Below are 20,767 nucleotides of genomic sequence, written 5' to 3' on the forward strand. Positions count from 1 at the left end.
GTGAATCAGACGAGCTGTGGCTGAGAAACCAGCCTGCATTCCTCAGCGCTAAGCTCCCCTGTCTGAGCCCTGATTCACACCAGTCACTGGATTCTTTTATCCATTTCCACTTAGATTTACACATCTGACATTAATGTTTGTGTGACGCAGGATTTATGAGCAGCCTTTGTCTTCTTTAGTCCTAACAGACGTCAGAAGACTTTCTGCAGTTTGCTTCAGGTGAAATCTTGACAGCTTCGGCGTTCAGAGATGTTTTAGACCACAGAGTTCTTTCAGCTTTGTATCAACAGTTTGTGTCTCCTTCCTGTTTCAACACATCAAAGCCTGATCTGATCACCAGCATCAGTGCTGGACCTGCAACAAGCTGTTAGCACAGCACTGACTTATATAACCTTATAAAGCTGATGTGGCTAATGTGTTAGCAAACAGTGGCCAAGTTTCACATCCAGCTTCAGCTTCCTTTGCAGTCAAGTTTCTGTCTCTTTTAGCTCCATCTTTGGTCTCCACCAACTCCTGAGAGAAACGACTGTCTTTAGCTGCTAAATGCTCCACTTTGTTCACCAGCTGGCTGCTGACTTTGTGCATCAGCTGCTTGGCGCTGAGGTCGATGAGAGTGACAGTATATGTTGTAAAACGAGCTGAAAGATGCTAAAATGCTCCGTAGAACTGAGACCATGATGGACAGAATGAGACATGGCTGTACTTAGCTTTGGCTTAATGCTAACATCAGACTGCTAACATGCTTAGGGTGACACTAGCATTCTTATCTTAAATGTAGTGTTTACTGTGATTGCCATGCTAGTTTAGCATGTTAGCATGCTAAAGCAGAGCAAATAAGCTCTGAACACAAAGAACTGTCAGTATTTTGCAGGTATTTGGTCGTAAAGCAAAGCGCTGGACAGATTAAAAATGTCACAGTAACGTTGTAGTAACGTTACTACGACCTGAGATTAGTGTGTTAGCAGGTGTGTGGAGCATAAACATACCTGCTGCAGCAGCTAAATGCTGCACACCTTTTCCTGACAGCATTCTGTAGGTTTCTGAAAAGCCATTGTGAAGCTCAGTGACCACGACTCCAGATGATGGCTGTGACTGACTCCACCAAAGTCCCGGCTAATCCAAAAATAGCAAAGAGGAGGAGCATGGGTGGAGCTGAATGAAGCCTGGTTGCTGAAACCTTGCAGCTAGCTGTCGCTCAAAGCGGCCACGCCCATAATCATGCATAAATTTAAGCGAGATTTAAACCAGTGAGTTACATAAAAAGGTCTGTTTTACTCTGCTGCTGTTGCAGCTAACTGAACGCTAATTACAACATTGATTAAAGCAGTTCATCGAACAGGCTGCTGATTCATTTCACACTTTTCAGTTTCCCACGATGACTCTGAGTGTGTGTTAAACTAGAAACAAACAAAAAAAAACCATCATCCGTTGTGTGGGATCGTTTAAGAAGCCTGAGCAGGAAACCCAGATAATGAGCGCTCTCACTGGGATCGAGCTGACTCACTGCAGCTTCTCAGAACATTTCCTCAGGCCGTTCACTGGAGACCAATGAAAGAGCATTCATAGTAATAATAACATGGACACTGTTTGTTGGGAAGAACAATAGGAAACTTCTCAGGAGGTCCATAAAAGTGTTACTGGAGATCAGACAGGACAACACGATGAGCTTCATAGAGAAAAATGTCACTTTTAATCAGGTCACATAATGAAGCTGAAACGCAGAGAGAAGACGTCGTTTGTCGGGTTTTTCTCATCATACTTCTGTAATAAAGTGCACTTCAGTCGTTTCATGAGGATTCACACCCGAACGTACTGATCTGCTACCGATTTACAGTTTCACCTCAAAGGTATAACATCATGTGACTGTTGCATTAGAAACACATCAGTGCAGTACAAAAACAGGAAGCGCTTGCTCCTCGGGGCTCCGTCATGCACCTCCTGAAAACAAAGGAGCATGTAGATAAATGTAAAAGCTGAACCACAGTAACACAGCGGCCATCTGAGCTGTGCGACGGTTTTCAAGTACAGTGCAAAGTGACACACATTCAACACAGACTGGCTTTGGACATTTTAGGGACTGTAGGAGGATTTTTGGGGTGGAGACCCTTAGAAAAAGCTGCTACGCCCTCCCCCTAATATTTAAAAATAATCTAAGTGTTGAACTGGTACCATTTGTTAAAAAAAATAGTAGAAGCAGACAGACGCAGTGGAGCGTTTTACGGCTGAAAGAGTCACGTCAGGAGGTGATGGAGACCAAAAACAGAGCTAAAGGTGAGAGAAAACAGTTGCTGTTTGCAAACAAGTTCATCATATTAACTTAAAAGGTGACGATGTATCAGTGTCGTCTTCCAAAGTGGCCAAAAAAACATCAGATTCTGCAGGTTTGAGGCACGTAAAGGATTTCAGATTAGCATTGGTTAGCATTGGTTAGCCAGCAGCTCTGCAGGCTGAAACAAAAAAACATGCTCCGCCCCGATCACTTCCATACAGTCCCTTTCACAAACGATAAATAAATATTTAAAAAGTTTGCTCACGCTTGTAAAAGTGCACTGAGAGAACTTACAGTCACGCTAAAGGAAGTTAGCAGAAAGAACTTTTTACAAACACACAACAGTGACACCGGCAGCAGCTCAACGTCACGTTTCCACAGCAGCTGAAGCTGTCGGCCTCCGTCATGAAGCGTCGGACGTCTCTAAAGACTGAACTCTTCGTCCTCCGTGACTCAGACATCTGATCCCGTAAAGCTTCGCTCTCCGTCTGCAGAGCGACTGCAGGCTGAGCGTCGTCTGCTTTGGTCAAACTCGACTCTTTAATGAAAGTTTCATGTGAGGCGCTGAACTCGTGGCTTCGCAGGAGGAGGAGGAGGAGGAGGAGGAGGGCTGGGCTTGACTGGAGGTACAGGAGGAGGACCTGGTTTGGCTGCCGTCCACTGAAACACAAGACGAACGTTCATGAGTGTGAAGTTTCTGTGGAGTGTTTGGAAACAGGTCAGACGTCTCGGTTGAATGTCGGTTTTATCTCCACTGAACTGAACCGATCGTCTGCACTGAGAGCAGCTGCAGGTGTGACTCACCTGTGTTTTACTCAGAGGAGGTAAAGGTTTCGACGGAGGTTGAGGTTTCGTCTGTGGTTAAGAAGAAAGTCACAATTTTACTTTTTACTCACTTGAAACACGCTGAAGGCTGGTATGAGCTGCTCACGGGGGGGTGAAGTTTGGTGATTTTAGATTTTTCTTATCGTCAACAAATCCCACGTCCTCTGAGCCACAGAGCTCCATTGTTGTCCAGAAACTATTAAACACCATCAGTGAGCTGCTCTGACATTCATCACCATGAACACACACACACACACACACACACACACACACACACACACACACACACACACACACACCCCGTCCTGCCGCCACAGACACTCACTGCAGCACCACATGTGGATTATTTATCATCCATTTCCTGGTGATTGACTAACGTTTGACCAGCTGCTTTAGGAAATGAGCTAAGAGACATAAGTGTGACGTGTTTTTAAAGGAAGTGACGGGTTTGAGTCAGACGGCAGGACGGTCAAAGAATGGACAGACAGATGGACGGACAGTGTTGTCTCTTCATGGGATTTGTTGACAGAGAGAAAATCAGAATCGGCTCCAGCCTCGCCCTGAAGCAGCAGCTCACCATGTGTGAAACTTCCTTCATGCATTATTTAATGAGACCTTTGAGCCTCAGCGGCTGCCTTACGGAGCGGACTCTGAACGCATCAGATCTCACTGCAGCTCGTTGTTTTAAAGCTTACCCGCTCAGTTTGTGAGGTAGGCGACACTGAAGACAGCTTCTTTGGTGGCTGCAATAAAAAAAAAAAAAAAAAGCACAGAATAACTGTCAGCGTTTCACCTGTAACCTGCACATGCACCATCACTGGTCCCATGACTGGACATGAATCGTGCTCTGTACCTGTGGAGCTGCTCTGCTGGGACTCACAGACGCCATCAGGGGAGCGCAGGCTTGTGTAGCTGTTGACTCCATGAACGTGGGCTGGCTGATCTGGGGTCTGTCTTTCACGCTCGGCTCCTGGAACATCGGGTTCAGCTTGTCCGGAGCTGAATGCACTTTCCTGTCGACACCAGATTTATTAAAAAGTGAACGATTGAAACCAAGAAGCGGGCGTGGACGAGCTGCACGGGGGTGAACGATTCCAGTACCTCTTGGACGTGTAGTTGTCCCTTCTGTCCTTTCTGCAGCACATCAGCCCTGCAATCACTACAGTGATGACCAGGAGGACGGAGAGAGACGCACACACAGCAGGTATGACTGCACTCTGACCTGCACACACACACACAGATACACACACACACACACACACACACAGAGATACACACAGGGTTAGTTGATACAATCCTGGTTTTACACACAGTTTATGTCATTCTGTGTACTAAATACACTAAATCTGAATATTACGTAGGCTTGTTTTAAGCCACAGTAGCAGCAGGCGTCCAGGGATGAAATGAAAGGATTTCCATTAAACACAGTGCAGATATTCATGGTCCTCAGAGGATCAACTGTAATGACTCTTCATGCATTCATACAGCTGAAATATGTTAGCGTGCTAATGTTAGCATTTAGCAGCCTCACAGAGCTGCTAGCAGGGCTGAATTAGCTGTTTTAGCACAAGCAGCTAACGTAAATGAGAACATTCATTTATTATTGAGTCGTCACAGAAAATGGCTAAAAACACATAAAATAAGGAGGAAGAAGAAGAAGAAGGACTAAAGGATTAACAAATTATGAAACTCTGTTTTATTTATGTTTTACGCAACTTCTCTGGAATCAGGGTTGTGTAATAATGAGAAAGAAACGGCGAAAATTATACGACACCAAGACATTTCTGAGAAAAAGGCGTCATCGAGTGGACGGTCGTACATCATCACTGCTGAACATTTCATTTCCTTCATCTACTTGTTTCATCATAATTTGGGGAAAATGCAACGAGCAGCTCAGAGAAACTAAAGGTTCTGCTGAGGACAGCGTGGCGTCCATCCTGCGTGGAGGTATTTCACCACTGTGTCCTTCTCGCTCTGCAAACGTCTGCTTCTCCTTCACTTCTGTTTACTGTGAATCCTGAGTTGTACAATCACTCACACTCATGAACCCGGTCTATCGTCATTAGCTCCTTCTGCAAAAGGCTTACATGCTCCAGTTTTATAAGCTGACAGACTGAGCGGTCTGTCTTAAACAGGAACGCTCAGGCTTTAAAGTGAGGTCAGATTTCAGATGTATGAAACACTCCATCAGGTCAAAGCTGGAAATAAGTGATCACTCAGTCAATGATTCATGCTTCTCTCTTACTGGCAGAATGATTCAACGAGCAGGTGTGGCCTGTTTCTTCCCTTTGCTGCTCACTGAGAGCTGACCTCCAGCTACAAGATTTTACATTAAACGAACAAACCTGCTCTGAAACACCGACTGTACCTTGAGGAATATCTGCATACTGGATGTCGCAGTACGGCGGAGCCCAGCCAGGATTACAGTGACACTCTGTCTTGTGATTACACACCTGAAGACAAAAGGCAGTAAAAATGAATTCCCACACAAGTGAAGCACTTGGACTTTGGTCCAGAAGAGTCCAGTCAGCTGCACTCACCCCGTTGTTGTTGCACTTCTTTGCACAATCCTCCTTTCCCCCGTAAACGGATAAATCCACACACCTGTTGTCGAGGCAAACCTGCGCACAAACGTTTGACTGTGAGCCAAACGTCCAACATCACCGACAAAGCTGAAGTGTCTCCACGCTCAGTTTTACCTTGTTCGGTCCACATCTGGTTCCTCTTGGCACCATGTCGATGTTTCTGGTCTTGTCGTCGTCCACAGCCAGTTTGCACTCGATGCCGTACACCGTGTAGGCCGCCCTTTTACCCGTGATGGACTCGCCGCCTCCGCCACAAAAGATAGACCCGCACTTTAGATTCCTGCAAAACAAAAGAAAGATTCATCAGGAGCTCGATGAGAATTTGCTCCCACCACCCACAGGATGAGGCATTCAGGGGCATTTCCAGGCAGAGGCCGGGGCCTGTTGATGGAACTGTTGAGAATCCACAAAAACATAAAACATAGCTTCAAACACACAAACTTTCATGTGTTTTGCTCCTTTTCAGCGCTGAAGCTTCAGCAGGAGGTTCAGAGTGAAGGTCGCTCATACGTACGCTGCTGCACAGGGAGTGAAGCCGAATCGGTTCCTCCCACAGTTCGCGCCTTCTTCGCCCCGTTTGTTCAGGTTAAAGCACACGTCCAGTCCAACTCTGGTCCCTGAGGAAAGAAGACGTTCATGCTCTTTAATGTACGGAAGCCCGTTAGTGCCAAGAGAAGGAAAAAGACTTGTTCTGATTCCAGTACAACCTTAAATTGACTTAAAGGGAAGCGAAAAGGGGAAAGTGGCTGTGGTGTTTCATGATGTGGGAACATCATTAAAGCTGAAGATGGTGGAATTATTTTTAAATACGCTCTTTTGTGGACGCAGAGACCTTCTGTGAGAGTGCCATTCATCCAATTCTCTGCAGTCTTTTATAATAAAAATACTGTTAAAAGTGAAGTTATTCTTAGAGCCATTTCCTCCATGTGACACTGAACTGAGGCTTCTAGAAATAGACTAACACAGAAACTACAGCTCCTCGAGGCGCCGCTCGTCTGCCGTCAGCAGCGTGCGAGCGTACCGGGTCCAAACAGCCTCCAGCAGTGCTGCTCCAGGGTGGGACACTGGCCGTCGTAGCAGTAGCCCTGCGCCTGGTTGTGGCAGGGCTTGCCGTTCATCTCGAAGCTGTCTTCAGGACAGTCCTCTGACGCTCCGGTGCAGTATTCAGGCAGGTCGCAGCTGCCGGCCGACTTTCTGCACACACTTCCTGCCGCTTTGAACTGCAGGTTACAGAACATTTCAGGTGATTTAGTAAGAATAAAGTGAGCTGAACAGTGTGTATCATTAGCACTACCTCATTTGAGGATGTGGTGAGTTGCATGAAGCAGCAGAATATCACCCTCTGTTTCCTGTTATTACCGACCTGCTGCTGTTTCAGTGTGGTTTTAGGAGAAATCTTCTCCTGTTGCTATTTTAAAGTCCACAGTTATTAACCAGCAGCAGGGTGTGTCTGGACGACCGGCCTTCCTGTAGCTCACTGACACTGCAGCTGATCTGACTTTCTCAACCCAGTTTGGAGGGTTTTTCACACTGAAGTACCTGAAGAACCACTGGATGGAGCGTCATGACATTTGTTCTTAATTAATTTAGTGCATTCATGGTTCCCAGAGGTTGAATCCTAATTACTCTGGTGATCTCCTGACTGTTCCTTAAGCACCACCATGAGACTCCCATTTGTGTTTCTCAGGGAAATATGTCAACAAATATTGGTTGGATTGCCATGAAATGTACTACATTCATGCTCCCCTGAGCAAACTCTGAAAGCTACGTTAAAGGAAGCTGCAGTACCTGGCAGCTGTCGCAGCATTCTCCGTGAGCACACTGGGATCCTTCAGTCAGGCGACATGTTGAGGCATCACAACACGCGTTTTTGCATTCCTAGAAAGAAAGCCACAGTTTTTCAGCTGTGTCATATTTTGGGATCCGGTTACAGCTCAAACATGATGAACTGCAGTGATGAAAGTTCAGTGAAAACAGATTTAAATCTCCCACACAAGCAGCATCTCTGCCAAGAACTCTGTCTCTCTGATTAGATGTGAGCGCACGGGAAAACTATTTTAATTTTTGAGGCTAAACTCCAGCCGGGGCTGCTCTGAGTCACCGCTACCTTCCCTTTTCTTTGCTGTAACCTCGCATGCAGGAAACCACACCAGTCAGCTGAAGCAGAAAACCCAAATGGCATCTTCCTTCACCAAAAGGACATATTTAAACTTCCCAAGGTCCCAAAAATGACTGATGGAGCTCCTGGAGCTCGAGTTTTACCTCCACGGTGCCACAGTCACACTCCTCTCCAGGGTCCAGCAGGCCGTTGCCGCAGCGAGGGACCACGGCGATGGTCTGAACGGAGCTCGATGGTTTGGACAAACAGCTGGGCTGAGCTCGCTCCATGAATTCGGCGAGCTGCTCCACGCTGCAGTCGCTGAAAAACTCTGGGAACGCTTGATTTCCTGTTCTGGAGGGGAGCAAAAAGATATCAGCTTTGTTTGCGTTGTGATTCTAGATAAAACAGTATTTACGCCATGTGGCCAAAAGTATGTGGACAGTAGAAAACTCCACCCGTGTGATTACTGAATTATTTAATCTTCTGCTAAAACAGCCTCTGCTCTCCTGGCTTCAGCCTTTCCGCCCGTTCTGATGTTGGATGATTAGATCTGTGCAGGCCGGCCAACTAAACTGGGAAAACCTTTGTGCACAGCAGTGCTGTCATGTTGGAACATGAAGCGGAGCTCTGCAGTCCGACATGTCGTTATGTGCTGCAGCATTAAGATTTCCCTGAATCGGTTGTTTGCATATGACATCACTCTTTTGTTGTGGTGTGAGCCGCAGATGGAGGGCTGGAAGTGATTTTCTGCAAAGGCTGCACTGTAACACACACTCAAAATGCTGTTTAGCTTCGTTTAAGGATGCTCAGATTGATCAAGCCAAGAAACCAAAAGCTGTTGTTCATGAGGGTGAAAAATGCAAGAAATTGACCGAAAAATGCTGGAAAAAATGTCTTAAGTGTCTGCGGTCGGGAGGAGCTGACGTGGTGTAAAATTAGCTACTGTTTCAAATCTACGGTGACAGATTTAAAGTAACAGCTACAAGCAACACGACTAACACTCATTAAATCAGCGTTAACGGTTTCACATCACACAGCTGGACGTAAAAAAATGTACCCTGTCTTGTTTAGCGACGATCCCCGTCTTTACTGGCGTTTCACTGGACCTTTGCAGGTGGTTAATCGAGCAAACAACGAAAACGTCAACGTTCAGCACGTTTTCTGCTCAGTGAATCCACAGGACAGGACTTGAAAGTTCATCTAAACTAGTCCAGTAATAACTTTCCTCCATCTCGTCCATTGTGGTTTTCACTTCCTGCCCTCCATCTGAATTTAAGGTCATGTGATTGCAAACAACCTATGGGAACCAAATGGCCAAACCCAAACCAAGCACAGAGGGAGCAGTGAGAATAACACACAGACTTTCAAACATGCAACACAAAAAAAACCTGAGTGACGTCTTTACCTGAGCTTGTCTGCCATCACACAGTTCCCGCTGCTGTAAGACGGACCGCACACACAACCCGCAGCATCGTGGGACAAACCGAAATTATGTCCCATCTCATGAGCGATGGTGGAGGCGAGGCCTATCGGGTTGTCGTGGTGATCCTGGAGGAGACGCGCAGAGAGGTGGTTCAGATTCAGCAGAACATGTCATAAAATACACAAGTTAGAAGTCGTCATTCGTACCTGATTGACGCCGCCGGAGTTTTCGGTACACATGGCAAACTTATTGGCCAGTCCGACTGTGTCTCCCTCAAAGTCTTTGCCGCTGTCGAGGGAAAAAGACGAACATCAGGTCAAACTGGCAGAATCACTGCGTTTAACGTCTGCACGGACATCTGAGACTGATCCTCACGTCACAAACTGGGCCGTGTCGTGCTTCGTCCTCTGCAGGAGATCGGCCTGCCGCCACCGGAGGAAGTTGTCCAGAGTCGTCTCCGAATTAATATCGACGTCGATGTAGTCTTTGTACGTCCAAATCTCCAGCCCCACCAGCATCACTCGGATGTTCAGAGGGCGATAGAGCTGCAGGCGGAGGAGAACGTCTGTGTGAGTGAATGACGGCGGCCGAGAGCGCCGACGGCCTCAGAAACAGCCTCAACAGACACAAAATTACCTTATCGACGTGATTTATAACGCCGAGGATACGCGATTTAGTCTGGCTTCCAAAGCGCCGATACTGCAGGAAGAGGACAGACGAGCTCAGACTCATTCAGCGAAGGACAGTTTCATCGTGAAGGCATTCAGACGAGACATTTACCTCGGTGTTGTCCACCACCACAAACAGCTCGACAAACCTCTGCGGACCTGTGATGGGCTTCGGTTTCTGAAGGAGAGAAAGGAAAGATACTGTGTTCATGTTCGGGGTCATTTTCAGACCCCTGAACTTCCATCATCTCCTCACGGACACATCACCTACCCATGATCTGGACCTGTAGAGGCTGGCGAGCGGAGGGCCCTGGTCCCGGTCGTACGGCGTGGTGGCGTTGGACGAGGAGCCACAGCCGGGCCTGCCGCTGACCTTCAGGTCCTCCTGTCTGTAAACAGCATGGTCGCCGTCCTCGGACTGTCCCAGAGGCTCTATCAGGTACACCTGCTGCCGGGCTCTCATGAAGCCACTGCAAACAGACCAGAAGACAAGTGAGCGGCCGTCCTTCGCCGTGGATTCGCAGGTTCCTTCAGGCCTCACTTTGGCCCATAATAATTAAAAAAAACCTCTCTGTATCACCTCTTGTTCATGAATGTGGCTCTTTAAGCAGTTCAGCAGCCCGTATTTGACAACATCGATGTACTTTCACGATTCGTGCAACCTCTGGGTATCGTGAAATATCATGAAGCAACACGTTTCACAAGCATCTGAGAAAGTTTCCCTGCAGCTGATGTAAGCGGCACATTACAAACAGGAAGCGTGAAGCTGTAAAAACATCCCGCTTTTCTCACCTGATGCCCGAACAGACGCCAACGCTGACTGAGGAGTCCTCCACGCCTTCGATGTGGCCGTGATAGAAGCAGTGATCCTGGATGGAAACACATTGATGACGAGCGTTTCACTCACAAAGGCTTTATTTGTTTTACCCTCCATGAAATGATGCGTCACAGCTCAGATATTCATCATGTTTAGTTCACTGAAACTCCACACTGGAGTTTTACTTGGAGGCAAAATGCAAAGGACAGCATTTATTTCTGTGTATTTATTAGAATGTGACATATTAAATGTAAACTGGTGTAAACTAATTATACCGATCACCAGAAACAACAATAATAACACTAATGATGAAATGAATCCAGAGAAATACATTGAATCCAACAAGAGATTATGGACATCACGGAGCCTCGAGACAGAAACACTGAAATGCAACTTTACGGAAGATTTAAAGTGCCTAAATAAACACAAATCAAAGAAATTAGGTGAAATAAAACAGTTCACTCTGAGAAACATTTGTTTTTTCTTTTTCATGCAAATCAACAAATGTTTGAAATGTCAGAACATAAATCAAACTATAAGCTTTCAGCCACTCCGTTAAAAATTTCGTTTTTCTACACCAACACAGAAAGACCTGTGAGCTAATTTGTCTTAAATTAAAGCTTCAAAGGGAAATTAAAGTAATCTCACCTCCCTCTGTGTTGTCGTCACTCGTCTTCCATCTTCTGAATAATGTGTTTCAGTGAAGTCTCTCCCAATAAGATCCCTGTAAAACGCAGGTGGAAAAATCCACAACAGAAACTTCTTTTTCATATATTAAATTTTATTCTAGAATTAGAAATGCTAATTTTAAAATTTGTATTTAAAAACCTGTTTTTTTCCAGGTGAATCGTGTGGTTCCTCCCTTCAATGGCCACTTCGTACCGAAGCCAATCAGGATACAGCTGTTGAAAAACGTCCTTCAGTCAATCAGACCAGTTTGCAGACGAGTAAGAAGTACTCACAGGCCTCACTTAAAAGTAGCAATACTACAGTAAAAATATACTCTGCAAAACAAAAGCCCGCAGGTTTTTACTGAAGTAAAAGTATCATCAGCAAAATACACTGAAACCAACAAAAGTAAAGTACTCATCGTGCAAAATGTACATAATTAAAAGTGTTGAATTATTGTATAAAAATATCATTTTAACAGCAGGCTGAGAGGAATTTTAATGACATTATATACTATCAGGTAGGTTGATCCGTAACAAAGTGGTGGAAAGTAACTGAGTATAGTTAAAGTATTTGTACTCCATCACATTTCAGAAGGAAACTGTACTTTTTACTGCATGAAACAGCTGCAGTTACTCTGAAGATAAAAGTTTTACGTGCAAAACGTGATCAGCTTAAAAAAAAACAAAAACAAAAAAACCACTGCTTTAAACTTTACTTCACACAGAGGAGCAGCTTGTACTTTGGACATATTTAAGTACATCCTGGCTAAAACACGTCTGTGCCTGAACTTCAGGGAGATACTCAGTACTTCTTCCACCGCTGCTCATTTTCTATAAGATGATTGTCTGTATGCAGAATTATGACGTGTCAGGTGTCACAGGTGGGTGAGGCAGGTGAGGTGCAGTCACCTGGCTGTCCCGCAGGCTCCTCTTCTGTCTGCCCGGAAGTCTCTGAGGTCTGATCACCTCATACCTGTCCACGTGAGACAACATCCCAGAGCTCTGCGCGAGACAAACTGCACCCGACAAACAAAACTTAATTATTATTCACATTTACACCAAATAAAAACAAACAAAAAAAACTATTAATGTAACAACAAAAGCTTCTTCTGCAAGAAAACATCCTTCAACTTTCCTCCTCATGCGACTTTTTACAAACAGCTGCGTCCGAGCAGGAAAAAGCAGGAAAACAATTATCTCATAATAGAAGAAGTTAATCCGGATCAGTTGAGTCTTGGAGCTGCGGTGTGAACCTACCCCATGTCAGCCACAGTGAGACCCTGCTCGCTCCCATGATGGTGCGCTCTCGCCGGGCGCTGCCCCTCATCTGCCGTTACTCTCCGTGAATCATCGACACCAGCTGTTCCGTTAACGCTCCGCCTCCGCTCCGCTCTTATCGACGCCTCGCATATTTACCGGAAAGAAACAGTCAAGCGAGCTACAATATAAGAAAAGGCTGTAAACACACTTCCGGTTACGTAAAACATTTCTAAATTAAATCCCTGTGCTGTTTATTCATAACTTTATTTATGACCCAATCGCCCTGTACGTTAACGGTCCCTTAACAACCCTTAAGGGAAAAAAAAAAATCGAAACGTTATTTTCACTTAATATCCAGAAGTGCGTCGTATCTTTGTTTATTGTCATTTTTGGCCGGTCCGAAATCAACGTGTAGCTAACGTTAGCTACTACAGCGAAAATCGTAACATTAGGTAGCAAAGAACGGAGAACACTGAACGAAAATGTTGTATTAAACATTGAGTTTAAACGTTGGCATCGTCAAAATACTCTTAAAGACGTAGCTAAGTGCAGGATAAAGAATAAACGATAAAATATTGACTTGACCCCAAGGTACGCTGAGTGTGCGCTGGTCCACTAAATTTATGGCTCCGTCTATTTCCTGAAAAATTCTTTGTTTCAACGGTTTAATTAAATGATGTTAAAATATTTTAAATATCTAAAATATTTCTGTCAATTTACACGCTTTTATTTTGAAGTCAGTCTCGTCAGATTTCCTGTACGGCTGCAGTTCTTCAGCTAACTTGAGTGTTCAAGTCGTTTTAAAACTCCTCAGGACACAAAATAACAAAAAATACGTTAACTCACGATCTTCATCTATCAAGTGACCAGAATGAATGTACTCTGAATTAAATAAGCACTGAAAAGGTCTAATTTAGCTCAAATAATTCAAAGTCAACCAACTTTTCAGCAGCCAATGGAGGGCTGCAGGGAGCTCTGCAGGTCAGATATGGTGTCAGATTAAGGCAATGGTTCAGAGTCTAAATCATTCAGGAAAATTTCGTTTTAATGAATACAAACATACATTTTCATTGTACAGATGCCCACAAGGAGTGACGCGTCTTTCATTTTCAGAGCAGAACAAACACGTTAGTTCCACATTTCTTCAGATGTACAGTAATGAGTCAGCAAACATCCGGCTTTAACTCTACATTTCATAATATATAATACACACACTGAAGTGTTTCTTTGAACGAGCAGCTGCTGTCTGGATGGTAAATATCTGGGCGGTTGTCGTTGGACTGAAGGACAGATGTGTTTTCTATTGCTGGATGACGGTTAACACACACAGACAGACGTCACATGCTACGCTGCTGCTTTCTGGCTGCGCTCTATGGCCATCCTCTCCAGCCGCTCAGTGTAGAATCCGTTGAAATCCAGCCTGTGAAATTATAAGAGCCCAGTTAGCAAATTATCTTCTACAAAAATACCAAGATTATTTTTAGCCGAATTAGGTCAAACTATGTTGAGTGCAGCGAGGACCAGCTCTGGAAAAACAAGGTGTATCTGAGTCGGGTCTAGTCTGAATAAATGGACAGTGGCTCTGCAGCTCAATCAGGCCATAAAACATGCATGGGTGGGTATTTAGCTCCTTATAGCTCACTTGTGTTTAATGTTTATTACATTAGCCATCATCATCATTCTGTCATCTTTTACCGTCCGTCCGTCCGCATCGTTGCCTTTGAAGCTGCATCAAATGACGTTTTTGGCCACTTGGGGGCAGCAGAACAAACTGACATACTTGGCATATTTTCTCCTTGTAAGTTTGAACATGTTAGCAAACAGCTGCCGTTCTGCAGACGTGAAGCAACATTAGCTAAAAGATGCTAACATGCTGTGTAAAGCTGGGGTTGGTGATAACGCTCTGCGGGCTCGTCACTACGGCCCACGCGCTGTGTTTACCTGTAGATGATGCTGATCATGCTGTGCTCGCAGTCGTTGGTGCTGTAGATGCTCAGCTTGTCCAGCAGGTCCAGCAGCAGCATGCTGAAGTTGCTGTCGAACTTGCTGATGGTGGCTTCAAAGCCGGCGTCTGACTGCAGGGCGTCCACGTACTCAGCTAAAAACTGAAGCGGTGGAAGAACAAAGATTTATCACGCTGCAGAGAGCCAGCTGTCAAATGGCTGACTGGTTTTGATGCAAAGCTGACGACATGTTCGTGTTTCTGAAACTCAAAGTAGGAAAATAAATACCTTGGTGGTCAGCCTCTTCCTCTCTGCCTCCTCAGCATGTTCGCTCTGAGTGGGAGGCCCGTCCATCGTCCCTTGCTCCAGAGAGAGACGCTCTAACCTCATGCTCTGAGTGAACCGCTGCAACGGTCAACACAAACATCTTAGTATTTAGGATCTGCTGGTATCAATCAAAGCAGAGCGTGACATGAAATCTAAATGAGACAGATGTCAAAGGTCCGGGAGCAGAAACTGTTTTGGTTCCTTTTCAGAAAGCTCTCCTCGTCACGTCAACACACCTGCATGCAGTTTGTGAACATGACGCAGACGGACATGAGCTTGGAGAAGATCCTGAGGAGCTCGGGGTTGGTCAGCATGCAGTCCTTCAGGCAGTTGTCCAGAAAGCTGGTGTGGTGGCAAAGCACATCATCGATGTTGGACGCCTGGAGACGGACAAGAGAGACGCCGTCACATTTTCTGTGGAAGCTGTTGAAAGCAACTCACACAAGAGCAGCAACTACACAGTGAAACTGATCCTGCATCAGCTGCCGGCCGGCTGTGCTGCCACTGAGCTGCTTCACTCACTGTTTTCAGGTTGTTCTCCATGACGTGCCAGGTGGGCTCCATCACCTCAAACATCATGTAGTACTGGATGTTCTGCACAAAGTTGAGCATGCGCTGTCGGAGGGCGAAGGCGGCGGCAAACCTGCGCACAGGGAGTTTGAACAGAGCGTGAGGACGCCGTGCTCGAAACGAGACGAGTTCCTCTAAAGTTCTGCATCAACTCACCACTTGGGAGAACGTAAGGAGTACTGCTTGAAGTCTTTGTTGCTGATCCACACGTTGCAAAGGAGCCTCTCGACGTGTTTGCAGTAAAACATGTGTCTGAACAACATCTGGTACCTCGTCAGGGCTTTCCTGGACGGAAACACACAAGAAACACAGTTCAGATTTACATCAGCAGAAGACACGATTATGAGTAGCAGCAGCAGAACCTGTTGATGATGAGCGACAGCGGCCATTTGACGATGTAGTCGAAGGAGAAGGCCTCCAGGCCGCTGAGCGCCACGTCGGTCGGGTCCGCGTTGATGATGGCCTTCTCCTGTTTGGTCTCGATGGCGAGCACCCGCAGCAGCTGAGTGATGACATCGTGAGGCATCAGGTCGATCTGCGGAGACAAGAGAGGACGTTCAAACACTAAGAGGTGTGAAAGCGTGACTCAAATCAGGAGGTCAGTCTGCGAGTGGAGGAGCGTCATCATCGTCGAGCGTCATGATGTAATGAAGGAACAGACGGATCTTTCATGAGATTCGTTAACGTTCTGTGTCTGTTAGCTGTTTGATGCTTTGATCCCACAGCGGGGAAATCACATTATGTACAGATTAAACAAACACTACTGGCCATGTTCTCGTCCACGTCCGCCTACCTTGAGGTCGTCTTTGAAGGGGTCTGTGTTGGCTGTGCTCATCCTCAGAGCCAGCTCCAGCAGAGCTTCTAGTCTGGGAGGAACGATGTCGTCCACCGGCTTCTTCAGCTCCTCCTCCGTCAGGTCCATGAAGTGCACAAAGAAATCGCCTTTGTCCATCAGGAAGTAGTGTTTGATGGATCTGATGGAAACGACACGGGCACACATGGTTTTAGAAATCACCACAGAGAAAGACTGAACCCTGAAGATCCACTCACCTCAGGCGTGAAACCAGCTCCTTCTCCTCCATGAGGAAGGCCAGCAGGACCTTGCTGGCGTAGTTGTAAGCCTTCTCTATCTGCTCCACATACGCCCTCTCCTTCAGGGTGTACAGCACCTCTTTAGCATCAGGACACGTCACGTCGCGGCCGCACTCTCGCACCACGTTCAGGTATTTCCCTACACAGACGCACAGAAGGAACGAAAGCTTACGTCTAAGAAAGGCTCTTTTGCTGTTTGACATCTGTTTCCTGTTTTTACCTGTGCTTAATATTTTGTCTGCCATTTTCTGCAGAAAGGAGGGAATCCGATGTTGCACAATGGTGTATCTCTGATCCCAGTATTTGTCGTTGTAGTCCTCCTGGATCTTCTCCTTCTGCAGCTCGTGCTCCTCCACCATGAACTCACTGTCAAACAAGAGCTAACTGATATGAAACAGAGCAGACAGAGCGGCACACGAGCGCTTTCGTACTCTGAGTCTGAGCTGTACCTGTATGGATCCTTGATGATGCCCCTGTAGATCCACTTCTCCAGGATTTCAAAGTAAGGGACGCTGGCGGCTTTAGTGAGGTAGAGGCACAGCTCCTGAGCCTGGCTGTCACCGGTGTAGTTGAAGGTTCGATCGTGAAGAAGACTCAGCGTGGACCCGCCCATACACTCCCCTTTGTCCACTGAGGACGCTGAGGAAAGAGCCGAAGCACTTCAGTCACTTAAAACAGCAAGTTTCCCCTGAATGAATAAAACCGATGAAGTGTCAGAATGTTTGGAGCGACTGAAGACGACCGAAACGCTGCAGCCCACACTGATTAGATAAACCCTCTGTTATTTAGCCACAGCGGCGGAAAGTAACCAAGTACTTGTGCAGGTCAGAGGTCTGCAGAAGATGATTTTCAGGAGAATCAGTACTTTTACTTTTGATACTAAAGGTACATTTTGCTCATAACACTTCTGTACTTCAGTATTTTTAAGGCGTAGTACTGATACCTCTACTCGAGCAAAGGATCTGAATACTTTTTCCTCCACTGTTGAAAAACTAAAATACAACAGCTGATAACTTGTGCTGAAGTTTCCTTTGTAAACCAGGATGAGAGCGCCCTCCAGTGGTTAAAACGAGCAGCCGTCCTCAATATGAAGACGTACATAAGGTAAGTGTTGGAGCAACAGACATGTTTGAATGGCCGATCTATTAACGTGTCTGTAAACACGACACAGCACGGGTCTAAACTGAATGTCGTTCATGTTGAGAGACGAGCAACAACAGCACGAGGTGAGGTCATTAATTTATCGTCTCATAAAACGAGTTTAACAAACCACAGAACACTGAAGGAGGTCCTTTGAAGCTCTAGAGGAGAGTCTTCTCAGATCAGCTTTTTTCTCGCTCTTCCTGGATTTCATTGCTCTGCGACGACTAACTGTTCTCCAGCAGTCTGATTTATGTCCGCACCTTCACTCATCTTCCTCACACTCTTGTTTTTCTCTAAATGACACAGCAGCTGCAGGGAGGTGTGCAAACAGCAGGAAAGGTCTGATTAACTCAGACTCGTACCAATGGAGGCGAGGATCTCCATGGTCCTCATGGTGGGCTGGATGTAGAACCAGAGCTTCTGCAGGGACAGCAGGCCCTGCCGCTGGAGGTGCTCCAGCTGAGTGACCAGGATCAGGTACTCCTTCATCAGGGTCCTCATGGCCGCCGTCAGCGCGTGGTTCACCTGGCCGTACTCGAAGGACGACTTCTCCTCAATGAAGCTGACGGACAAATAAGAAACCACCGTCTGATGACGTTCCCTCTGAGGCAGTCAGACACGTGTATGAACCAATGAAAGTTTTTACACACCCACCGTGTTATCGTCGAGTAATATGACGCAACAGGTAAGATTCTGTTAACCAGCTCTTTGACGGACATGTCCAGCGTTGAGTCGATAATGAAGGAGCGGTTCTGCCTCCCCAGCACCGGCTGAGCTGTGATGTCTCGCCCGTCAACTCCAACCAGGACAAACAGCAGGTCCTCCACCAGAGCCTGTTCCTGAGCAGCCAGCGGCATCGTGCCTGCCCGCAGAGAACGCCGTTAGAAGCACACCAACGACCAGCCACAGCTCACGCCAGCTCATAATTAATGTCATCATTGTAGTCACCTCGCTGACACAGTGTTACAGCAGACTGCACGTAGCAGAAGAGCATTTGAAACTAGCTTACCGATGGCCACGGCTGGGTCTCCTGGAGGGGTGGGGCTGGTGATGAAGTCTCCGAGGAGAGCAGGACGGTCGTACACCCAGTTAGGAAAGACGGGGTTGGGCTGGGTGGGGTTCTTCTTGTTGTGTTTGTCCCTCAGCATCTTCCGTGTGACTTCAGCAGGCTGGAGGCAAAACACAAAGAGAGTAAAGTACAAGCACCGTCAGACACGGGCTCAAATGTTATTCATGAGAACTAGATCCCACGAATCATCACGTGTGAAACGTCCCGTCCTACAGTTGAACCTTCAGATCTGCCTCTGAGTACCAAACACTCACCAGAGGAGCGTTGGAGCTCGCCGTCACGTTGCCGAGCTTCTTTCGCAGCTCGTCCAGCTCCTGCATGGACATCTTGGAGCTGGTCTGAGGCAGACTGTAACTGGTGGTTGTGGTTGCCGTCGTGTTCGCCGATGACTCCGACCTCTCTTTGGCATTCTGCTGCAGGAACTGGAGCGTCTACGAAAACATCACGACAAAAATGTGAGATAATGTGATAAAAGAATCAAGTTTCAACGAGGCAGTGCCTCCATCATCTTTTTTAAATGTGGAGGAAAGTTATGAGCCTGACATAAACTAACACGTCTTGGTTTTCTGGTGTCTTCCAACACTTTATGAATGGGTTTAGATCAACTTACATCAGTGACATTAGTTAATTTTTATTTGTGTTGCAATCTGTGAAGCATTACATGATAACATTTCAAATCTGTGAAGTCAGTGGATGAAATCAATAAATAATATAATTAGCAGCTTGTAGACTGTGTATTACCTCTTTATCCTCACAGAGTTTGGAGAGCAGATAGACTAAAGGGTCGAGGTTTCGAACATTTTTGGACTTGAGCTCCTCATACTTCCTCAAGAAGTCCTCTGGGGTTTTGGAGAACTCTGCTAATTTGACCTGAAAATGACAAAACAGCCATTAGTTAGTCACACATTCATTTCCCCTCTACGCTGCTGTCCCACCTGATTTAAACTCTGTAACTGGTCTACTTCCTATAAAACCCACTTTGAACCACTGCACTGAAGCCTTCCTCAGTGAGTCATCCTCACCTTGGCACTGTGAGCAGAGACTGTAGTTGTGACATAGGGAGTCCTGTGCTTCTGCAGTAGGTCTATGTAGCCCTCTGCTCCATCACCTCCTCGAACATGAAGCAGACTGAGCAGCTCGTTCACATCATGGTGGATCCTGAACTCACTCATGGCTCAGGCAGCTGAAATGACAACACACTTCAGTGAGGATCACTTAGCCTCATTACAGCTGACATCAACATCAGTGGTGCTGACTCGTGCTGACAAACATCTCCCTGAGTACATGCAATAATTTCGGCTGTGTGTCTCAAAGAAGTGATTTTAAAAGCTGCCATCTTTCCTCACGAGCTTACAGTGATGCTGTAAGTTAACGTTAATTGATGCTAGCTTGCTAACTAGCTACACAGCCAGAGCTGGATAAAATGAACTAGCCTGTATGATGAGGATGCTAACTGCGTAGCTAGTTGACCCAGAATGAAAAATATCACTCGTCAAACAGTTATAATAACGTAACTCACCAATCATAACCTTCTTACGGGTCTAACTCAAAGCTCAGCACTGTAGCTGTCAGTCCCGTCTCGTACAATACAACAGCAAACAGCAGAGCAGGTACCAAACGCGCCCACTACGAGTTAAATTTTTCTTCTTCTGTTGCTGTAATGTACGCAGTAATGGCGCCATACTGCCCCACAGGTTCAACATGGCACTACAACTTTATTTAATAGCAGTTAATGTTTAGAAAAGCACGTCTACGGTCGTTTCTTATACTAATACACATTTTTTCACCAGCAAAATTACTCTAATATTTTGTATGCCATTTTCAACAAAAGCAGCACAATTTAAGCCTGTCTGTTATAAATCTTATAACTCTTAATCTATTTTGAAAAGATGAATTTTATTGTAAGTGAATTTATGAATCATCTGTTTTAACACCAAACATAGACAGGAACTTTTTTGCTGCAGTAATATGAGCAAAGTAAGGGTTTGCTGCTTGTCTCTGTTT

At 46.0% G+C, this 20,767-nt stretch overlaps 2 protein-coding genes across 3 annotated transcripts; both read right to left on the minus strand.

The window, feature by feature from the left end:
• Positions 1-1,679: 1,679 nt before the first annotated feature.
• LOC143338580 (zinc metalloproteinase-disintegrin-like atrase-A) lies at positions 1,680-12,710 on the minus strand. The gene is given in 23 exon segments (XM_076759045.1): positions 1,680-2,929; positions 3,074-3,124; positions 3,790-3,837; positions 3,948-4,107; positions 4,196-4,316; positions 5,463-5,547; positions 5,635-5,715; positions 5,794-5,959; positions 6,194-6,296; positions 6,701-6,899; positions 7,468-7,557; positions 7,942-8,131; positions 9,186-9,328; positions 9,410-9,491; positions 9,579-9,748; positions 9,840-9,902; positions 9,984-10,049; positions 10,143-10,341; positions 10,664-10,740; positions 11,337-11,412; positions 11,517-11,590; positions 12,269-12,375; positions 12,617-12,710. Coding segments are annotated over 23 exon segments (2,553 nt in total). The 3' UTR covers positions 1,680-2,821.
• A 936-nt stretch (positions 12,711-13,646) lies between these two features.
• On the minus strand, positions 13,647-20,417 carry tubgcp2 (tubulin gamma complex component 2). 2 transcript variants are annotated; one of them, XM_076760607.1, is made up of 18 exons: positions 20,283-20,417; positions 19,786-19,946; positions 19,505-19,633; positions 19,018-19,194; positions 18,704-18,863; positions 18,349-18,556; positions 18,057-18,256; positions 17,001-17,190; positions 16,772-16,917; positions 16,510-16,690; positions 16,253-16,433; positions 15,822-15,994; positions 15,616-15,744; positions 15,412-15,532; positions 15,126-15,269; positions 14,851-14,967; positions 14,561-14,724; positions 13,647-14,039 (listed from the first exon to the last, which is right to left on the minus strand). In XM_076760607.1, the coding sequence occupies exons 2-18, from the start codon at positions 19,933-19,935 to the stop codon at positions 13,964-13,966; spliced, it is 2,646 nt and encodes an 881-aa protein (XP_076616722.1). In that variant the 5' UTR covers positions 19,936-19,946; positions 20,283-20,417; the 3' UTR covers positions 13,647-13,963. The 2 variants fall into 2 exon arrangements, with proteins under 2 accessions (XP_076616722.1, XP_076616721.1); XM_076760606.1 differs by having other exon boundaries at positions 16,510-16,917.
• Between the last annotated feature and the right edge of the window lie 350 nt (positions 20,418-20,767).

The sequence above is a fragment of the Chaetodon auriga genome, chromosome 20, assembly GCF_051107435.1.
Source record: "Chaetodon auriga isolate fChaAug3 chromosome 20, fChaAug3.hap1, whole genome shotgun sequence".
Classification (NCBI taxonomy): domain Eukaryota; kingdom Metazoa; phylum Chordata; class Actinopteri; order Chaetodontiformes; family Chaetodontidae; genus Chaetodon; species Chaetodon auriga.